Source organism: Cherax quadricarinatus, chromosome 20 (genome assembly GCF_038502225.1).
Source record: "Cherax quadricarinatus isolate ZL_2023a chromosome 20, ASM3850222v1, whole genome shotgun sequence".
Classification (NCBI taxonomy): Eukaryota; Metazoa; Arthropoda; class Malacostraca; order Decapoda; family Parastacidae; genus Cherax; species Cherax quadricarinatus.
The window spans coordinates 48068262-48077934 of record NC_091311.1 but is presented as its reverse complement, the minus strand read 5'-3'; the positions used below and the strand labels follow the sequence as shown (position 1 = coordinate 48077934).

General features: G+C 41.3%; 1 protein-coding gene across 1 annotated transcript in view; it reads right to left on the bottom strand.

The window, feature by feature from the left end:
- Positions 1-9673, bottom strand: part of nau (myogenic-determination protein nautilus) — a 204290-nt gene that overhangs the window by 168700 nt on the left and 25917 nt on the right. The window contains exon 2 of the mRNA XM_070087059.1: positions 4329-4523. Coding sequence (XP_069943160.1) covers positions 4329-4523 — 195 coding nt within the window. The remainder of the gene's footprint in view (positions 1-4328; positions 4524-9673) is intronic.

Sequence of the window (9673 nt, the reverse complement as noted above, 5' to 3'; positions counted from 1 at the left end):
TTCACTCTCAAGGAAAAAAACGGGGCGGTATGACCCACACGGATTTGCCAGGATATAATAATAATAATAATAATAATAATAATAATAATAATAATAATAATAATAATAATAATAATAATAATAATAATAATAATAGTAATCCCAAAGAATGTTTTACTTCGACGCGGTCTAATGAAGGCATGTCTTTAGAATTTAATTGATATATTTCAGTAAGTTTAAGAAATCATCCCAGCTGTTCTAGTGCTTACAGCATCTCTGTCTCAGCAGCTACAACGGTCCCAGTAGTTCCAGCTGCCCTAGCAGCTCCAATGTTCTCAGTAGTTACAACTGCTCTAGCAGCTCCGATTGTCCCAGCAGTTCCAATTGTCCTAGCATTACCTATGGTACAAGCAGTTCCAACGGGTCCTAGCAACACCAACGGCCTCGTCACTCCAGGGGCCAAAGGAACTCAAACAGTCCCCCGAACGGCTCAAACAGTTTCAGCGGCTACAACGGTCCCATCACCTCCCAGCCTCTCCCTCCCTCCCATCTGGGTGAGAACCTTGGCAGGGACTCACAGATCACCTGCACCATTCTTCATGTTTAGGTGACGTATCATGGGGAACGCCTTGCACGGCCCTTGTACCTTCCCTGTCACACACTGTCGCACTTGCCCTTGCACATCTCCACCGCAGATACTGCCAAGCTGGCACCAATACTGGGATGTGCTGGGATGCCCCCAGATGCTGGGACATCTGAGATGCTGGGAGGCCCAATACTTGCTCTTCCAGAAATGCCTGGGTTGGTATGCTAAAACGTTGGATAATGGCATACTGGCCTTGTTAGGAGCCTAAGGACTGTGTATGCTAGATGACAGAGATGCCAGACTGTGGATATGCTGGAATGCCAGGTGGATGGTGAGGGCTGGTGGATGGTTGGATGGTTTCACTAAATTGGTATAAGGTTTTGATAACGACGGTGGCATAGCGATAAGAAGCTAGGACAGCTGGTGGGATTTACGTTAGGATAGCTGCTAGGATAGCTGATGAAGATATATTGGGATTACTGTCGGGAGGCGTTGTCTCAGGCAGGACTGCCTGGGTAGATTTCTCGAAACTAGTTACAGGTGTGTCACAGGTGTGTCACAGATGTATCACAGATGTGTTACAGGCGTGTCACATGTGTGTTACAGGTGTGTGACGTGTGAGTCTCAGATGAGTTAGAAACTGAGAGACCAACAGCGATGCTTCTGCCATCATCTTCCTCCTGACAGCTGTACACAACAGATAACGTCTTCTAAGTCCCTGGAGCCATCACCAACAGCCTGACTGGTCAAAGATCGCGTGGCGATAGGCGGATGGAGGTTCGATCTTTCACCACACCTTACGCTCAATGAACTACAGCACTCACAACACAACCTGACTATCTCCGCCACAGCAACCACACTCAAGGAGATTCTTGTCTCCGCCTGAGAATCAATGACAGAGATAAAGTTGACAATAAAGATTAAAGGGAGATTGCACACAGCGATAGATGCAATAAATCTCAATGACACCATATTGCACTCAATGCCAGATAGTTGAGGAAAACTTGCTGATCCATCCCCCCTCACTGCCTCTCTTCCCTCCACACCTCCGCCTCTCCAGCACGAAATTAGCACTGGTGTGTGTTAGTGTGTGTGTGTGTGTGTGTGTGTGTGTGTGTGTGTGTGTGTGTGTGTGTGTGTGTGTGTGTGTGTGTGTGTGTGTGTGTGTGTGTGTGTGTGTGTATGTGTGTGTGTGTGTGTGTGTGTGTGTGTGCGTGTATGTGTCAATGAATTCTACTCTGAACCTTGAGTTCGGTTCCTCACATACGTCTCTGCCTTGTGAATATAATAATGGTATACAAGTAGATAAGACAAATGTACAACCGTTAAGTATCTTTTTTTTTCAGAAATGTTTCTCCTGCAAAACAAGCTTCGTTCAGGTGATAAATATGGAGAGAGCAGAAGCAGTAGTGAGGTAAAGACGATATGGTCAATCCATCAGTCTTGAAGAATAAGTTTGAGGTGGTCAGTCCCTCAGCCTGGAGATGTACTCAACTTCGTGGTTTAAGACTACGAAGTAGAGCACATCTCCACACTGAGGAGTCTCACCTCCTCACACTGCTCCTTCAAGGTTAATGGACTGATAATATCATCTTTACCTCGTCACTGCTTCTGTCGTCTCCACGTATGTCACCTCTACACTACTGAAAAAGTCTTCTGTGTGTGGGACACGTTTCGGAATCAGCACATCTAAGTGTTGCCTGTGTCTTATTTTTCTATCTCTCTGCTTTCTTCGTCATTCCCCCTCTTCACTCTTATCATTTTAACTATTGTCTTCCTTCTTATATGGCTGCAGAGCAGTTTTTTATTTTGATCTCTAACTTTCTTTCATATCCTGATATATTTGTTTCTAGCTCTACCGTTTGATTTCCTCGTCTCTGACGTTCTCTTTGCTTTATTCTTTTCCATGCTCATTTACTCTTTGTTTTGACTTCTGTACAGTTTCTGTTGAACCATGTGTTCTTTCAGATTTTCACATTTATATTTCTCCTAGTTGGCATGAATCTCTTTCTGGCCCCCCTGGTATATTCTCCCAGGTTTCTGTGTCAAACTCTGGGATGCCTTTTAATCCAGTTCTCTTTCCCATGAAATAATTATCAAGGTTAAATAATTTGGGGTTCCCATCCAAAGAATACTGAGCTTCAAGTCAGATTAGACAAGATTTAAGAATATTATGTTCAATATATGTGAGGAAATTAATACCCTGGCAAGAACCCAGTCAGCTACACGACAAGCGTCTCTCACTTGTAAAAATAAGGTGTTAGACTCTTGTCATCACTAAAGAGAACATTTATGTTGTTTCAAATTAAGCTCATTTTCCAAATCAGTCTACAAAAATGAGCTTGTAATGACTGTAAGGAAAACAGTCTCTTCTTGACTTTATTCCTACGTCATTCCGGTATGTCTGACGGTGTGGTAATATACTGGCTACATTTACCAGTCTCTTCCTTTTGCATTCTTGCCACCGCCATCTGTTGGTCTAAGATACGTGTCTTCAGTTTTATTCCTGCCTATTTCAGCCTAATTTCTCGTCTTTCTACCTTTCTTTCCCTGAGTAGGCAAGAGAGCCTCAACCCTCACTCACCTCTGAGCTCTTGTCCGAGGAACTGTGCTTCCGCCTTCCAGCCATTTTTACTTTTTATTAGGCTAAGATTTGTGTTATTAGTGTTGACAGTCATTCCTGTTTATTATAGGTCGTGTTAGTGCTTGTGGCCAGTTCTGTTTTATAATTGGATTATCTAAGGTTATAGTATTTTTTAACCTGTTTTTCAGCCCTTTGGATATGTTGATCCTTTACTCGTATATCAGGTCCATTTTTATGAGAAACACTCCCCTGGCAGCTCAGTTCAGGATTCACCAAGACTGGCAGTTGAACAAGTCATCTAGTTTAGTTCTCTGCTAGACTGGTATCTAGATACTAGCAATGCTGAGACTCCTTACATAAGCAACACTGTCCTCACACAAGCAACCTGTAACACTGTCCTCACACAAGCAACCTGTAACACTGTCCTCACACAAGCAACCTGTAACACTGTCCTCACACAAGCAACCTGTAACACTGTCCTCACACAAGCACAATTAGAGCAAATAACAGATATTGTTAGGATTTTATGAGGTACTGTAGGAGGAACCCCTCAAGGAAGGTTCCTTAATGCTGTTGATGGGCTTTTGATCTAGGGAATTGGATCTGTGCTCCAGTTCCCTGACTTAAATCTGATTACCTTCCACATCCCCCCACAGGCGCTGTATAATCCTACGGGTTTAGCGCTTCCCCCTAGGTTATAATAATAATGTAGGAGGAACAAAACGTATATTCTGGGCCTCAGTACGTAGCGTAGGTTTCAAGAAAGGTGTAGGAGCATCAGAAAGGTTTGTTAGGTTATTCAAGGGTATAGTGGAAATATAGCTGGGGCTACAAAAGGTATCGAGTCCTGGGGAGTAGTTCTCTCATCATATATTTTGAAGTAATGTCAGAGCAGCCGGTACTTGTCGAAGCCTCACCTTCAACAGTATGCACGAAGAAAAACGAACTGAAACATACTCATAATACATACACCACGAAGACCTCACAAAGTGGTATCCATGGCTCCAAGAAAGTTTAGCAGTATAACTTATTTCCACTGGGAGGGGAATGTTCTCCATCAGGTCCTCGCCCCAGGATGTAACCCACAACAATCAACTCCGAGACATTTGTCTACCAATCAAGCGGTAACTGCACAATATCTACCTTGGCAACAGTGTGGTGGACTTGGATGTTACTGACCAGGTAGTGGGAGGTGGAGCAGGGGGCGTCGACGGGGTGGTCGGGGTCGCTGACCCCCGGTGAAGGGGTCCCATGAAGGAGGTCCTCCAAGGACTCGATGTACTCGATGGCGTTCCTCAGGATCTCCACCTTGGGCATCCTCTGGTTGGGGTTGCTGCACGTTCGTCGCTTCAGGATCTCAAACGCCTCATTCACCTGCAGGAAGAAGGAACCACTCCTATTACTTGAGGCTGCTGTAGGGCTCTTGATCGGAGGAACTGGAGCTGCCCTTCCTTTCCTAGAATCATACCTGATTATTTCCCAAATTATACCCCCTTTTCAGACAATAATAATCAATAAATAAATAAATAAATAAATAAATAAATAAATATATATATATATATATATATATATATATATATATATATATATATATATATATATATATATATATATATATATATATATATATATATATATATATATATATGCAAAACAACCACTCTGAAAGAATAGAGAAATTCCAAGCGCTTTCGTGACTACTCACATTATCAAGGAACTATGAAAGTAAAGCATCCAAGGAAGCTATATAAGGGGTCCGGCCAGCACCTCACTATCAGATCCCACAACGGTTAAACACGTGACGCGCGGCGACCCAACTTGGATAGGTCCCTTGCACAACTCACCCCCAAGCTATTCTACCCAAGAAAATTTAAAAATTATTATTTGTCCAGTGTATTATTAAATTCTTCCCAAATTCTATTAATTATAAATGGATCTAATTTATATAAACCAAAGGAAATATTCATATTATTGTCAAAGCTGCTTTTTATGAAACAAGATTCAATTATATTCCTGTCACTCTTTCAAAGTGGTTGTTTTGCATATTTTGAAATCACCTGTTTACTGTGATCTTATTGCATATATATATATATATATATATATATATATATATATATATATATATATATATATATATATATATATATATATATATATATATATATATATATATATATATATATATATATTAAGTCGGCCGTCTCCCACCGAGGTAGGGTGACCCAAAAAGAAAAAATCCCCAAAAAGAAAATACTTTCATCATCATCATTCAACACTTTCACCTCACTCACACATAATCACTGTTTTTGCAGAGGTGCTCAGAATACAACAGTTTAGAAGTATAAACGTATAAAGATACACAACATATCACTCCAAACTGCCAATATCCCAAACCCCTCCTTTAAAGTGCAGACATTGTACTTTCCATTTCCAGGACTCAAGACCTGCTATATAAAAATAACCGGTGTCCCTGAATCCCTTCACTAAATATTACCCTGCTCACACTCCAACAGCTCGTCAGGTCTCAAATACCATTCGTCTCCATTCACTCCTATCTAACACGCTCACGCACGCTTGCTGGAAGTCCAAGCCCCTCGCCCACAAAACCTCCTTTACCCCTTCCCTCCAACCTTTTCGAGGACGACCCCTACCCTGCCTTCCTTCCCTTACAGATTTATACGCTCTCCATGTTATTCTGCTTTGATCCATTCTCTCTAAATAACCAAACCACATCAACAACCTCTCTTCAGCCCTCTGACTAATACTTTTATTAACTCCACACTTTCTCGTAATTTCCACACTCCGAATCTTCCGCATAATATATATATACATGTATATATATATATATATATGTGTGTATATATATGTATATATATATATATATGTTTGTAGATGAATGGTTCAGAGAACCGACATGTTGATAAATTAGACACATGTGCAACTCTTGGGTATCTTTATTGAGGAAACGTTTCGCCACACAGTGGCTTCATCAGTCCATACAAAGGAGAATCTTGAAGAACAGGAGGAGAATGAGGTAATCAGTCCCTCAACCTTGAGTCGATGTGGTCAGTCCATCAATCTTGAATAGAATACGGCATACGTGCTGAGAAGGAGCTTATAAACCGTTGGCAGGAGAGGTGCAGCAGTCATAGGTGGTGTAACATTTGTTCAATGTTGAAGTAGGTCGTGCCCAAGAATTTGGCAAGCGAAGAATTCCCAAGTATTAAGATCCCAAGAAGTTGCAGTGTCTGACAGGTTTGTAGATGAATGGTTCAGAGAACCAATATGTTCTTCAAGATTCTCCTTTGTATGGACTGATGAAGCCACTGTGTGGCGAAACGTTTCCTCAATAAAGATACCCAAGAGTTGCACATGTGTCTAATTTATCAACATGTCGGTTCTCTGAACCATTCATCTACAAACCTGTCAGACACTGCAACTTCTTGGGATCTTAATACTTGGGAATTCTTCGCTTGCCTAATTCTTGGGCACGACCTACTTCAACATTGAACAAATGTTACACGACCTATGACTGCTTCACCTCTCCTGCCAACGGTTTATAAGCTCCTTCTCAGCACGTATGCCGTATTCTATTCAAGATTGATGGACTGACCACATCGACTCAAGGTTGAGGGACTGATTACCTCATTCTCCTCCTGTTCTTCAAGATTCTCCTTTGTATGGACTGATGAAGCCACTGTGTGGCGAAACGTTTCCTCAATAAAGATACCCAAGAGTTGCACATGTGTCTAATTTATCAATATATATATATATATATATATATATATATATATATATATATATATATATATATATATATATATATATATATACATGTATATATAAATATATATATGTGTGTGTGTGTGTATGAATGGACTATTCAGTCGCTGATCGCCAACTCAAAAAACGGAAACACATTTTTTGACTAGTTACAGGTAGGTCGACGTGACTAACATTATAACAGGAAGGGCAGACAATAATCAGTAGACAATAATAGGTATAGATAATAGGTATAGATAATAGGTATAGATAATAGAAACAGGTAGACTAGATAAAGAAAACTTATTGTTGCATTATTCACTGGACACACAAACTAAAGATATCTAAATCATAATATTGACAAGATTACTCTTACTGCATAGTACTACTAACAATAATAATTCCTCAGAGTTGTACAGGTGCGGGAGAGGAGCCACTGCGCTAGTGTCTGCTGTCTCGCAAAAATTAAAACATTAGTTTGACAAGTGAAATACTGCACTATTCTGTGCTAAGGCGCTATCTCTCTCTCTCTCTCTCTCTCTCTCTCTCTCTCTCTCTCTCTCTCATCCTTTGATAGCAGTAGCAGTAGTGTAATAGTGGTAGTAATGCAACTACTACTAGTATTAGTAGTTCTATTAGTAATGTAACATTAGCAGTAACATTAGCAGTAGTAATGGTAATAGCAGTAATAGTAGTAGTAATGGTAATAGCAGTAATAACATTAGTGGTAGAAATACTTTTAGCAGTAGCAATGGTAGTAGAAATGCTAGTATCAGTAGTAATAGTATTAGTACTGCTAGCAGTAAAAGTAAGAGTAGAATTAACTAAAAGCAATGAGTTATTTCTCTTGGTACATGACAAACGGAGTAAATACTAATACACTAGTGCTATTGCTACCTCTCAGCAACTCAAACGAAAAAAAAAATATTAAATTGTCCATTGCCCAAAAATGTTAATGAAAGAATCTAGGACAAAACTCAACATAACCTGTGTTTTACTTTCTGCCCCTCATCCCCCCTCTTCCCTTCCCCTCTCCCCTTCCCCTCTTCCCTTCCCCTCTCCCCATCCCCCGTCGTTAATTGCTGGTCAGGACAAATTGTATACAGTACTTGAAAATTAGGTAGAAGTATTTCAGAGAACTTCAATAAAACGCCAGGAATCCCCGGGATTAAATACAGGTGAGGAGTTAAGAGACAGTCCCACAGGCGTCTGGGATTATACCCTGGATAACGAGACAAGAGCCCCAGCATGAAACAAAAACACTAGGTGATTATTCGGATAATATCTCAGTGGGTTTAAAAATATGCAAGTATGCACACGCATGCGCGAGCACATACACACACACACACACACACACACACACACACACACACACACACACACACACACACACACACACACACACACACACACACACACACACACACACACAAACACACACATCAGTGTGCTACACAGTTTGAAGACCAGGAAGGAGGCTGTACAACCTATCACGGCGAGATGAGGGGAAGTTTTACGGGCCGACTTTTCAATAGAAAATGGGGAGGGGAGTGCATTCATGCTGATTACGGGCTCTTGATCCAAGGAATTAAAACTACCTTCTCTTCGAATCAAATTGATTGCCTCCCATTTCCCAGGAACACCTTACGAGACTAGCGCTTCCCAGTAATAATAATTAATAATAATAATTAATTTTGTTAGAGATAATTCTTGAGTTCATCATACGATCAGTTCTCTAATAATTAAATGGAAAATAATTGATTAAATAACACTGACAAAATTAAACTTCCGCGACTCAAAATCAAAGTGGAAAACCCACCAGATCCCAGGATTCAGCCTGGTGGTTTACAGATGGAAAAAAAACAATCCTGTTGTAACCCAACCTAATTAGACCTTGTAGTGTGACCTAACATAAGGAAATGTAAGAAATAGTGTATATACAGCAGTGGTCTCACAATAGTGTGCAAAACGGAGGAATTACGTCCTCAAAGATTCCTTGGCAAGTATCAGACAGCGCTGTATGACCCTGGTGGGTTTAGCGCTAGGTTTTGATTGTTTTAATAATAACTGAAAGCATCATAACGAGAGGACTTTGTTGCAATAGCTTCATGTTTGCAACTGTCTGCCGGAAATATTCACGAGATGTTATTTGCCGGTTGTGTCACGTGACTGAATAATCATATGTCATTGATCAGGCTGGCCCTTCCAGGCTGCAGTTTAGCAGTATTATTATTATTAGATCAAGACCACGTTCACCAGCGTCAAAGACCCCCCTCCACCAGTATCAAAGACCCCCTCCACCAGCATCAATGACCCCTTCACCAGCATCAAAGACCTCTTCACTAGCATCAAAGACCCCCTCCACCAGCATCAATGACCCCTTCACCAGCATCAGAGACCTCTTCACTAGCATCAAAGACCCCCTCCACCAGCATCAATGACCCCTTCACCAGCATCAGAGACCTCTTCACTAGCATCAAAGATTCCCTCCACCAGCTTCAAAGACCTCTTCACCAGTATCAAAGACCCCTTCACCAGCATCAAAGACCCCTCCACCACTGTCAAAGACCCCCTTCACCAGTATCAAAGACCCCCTCCACCAGTATTAAAGACCCCTTCACCAGTATCAAAGACCCCCTTCACCAATATCAGAGACCCCCCTCCACCAGCATCAAAGACCCCTTCCACCAGCATCAAAGATTCTCTCCTCCAGCATCAAAGACCCCCTCCACCAGCATCAAAGACCCCTTCCACCAGCATCA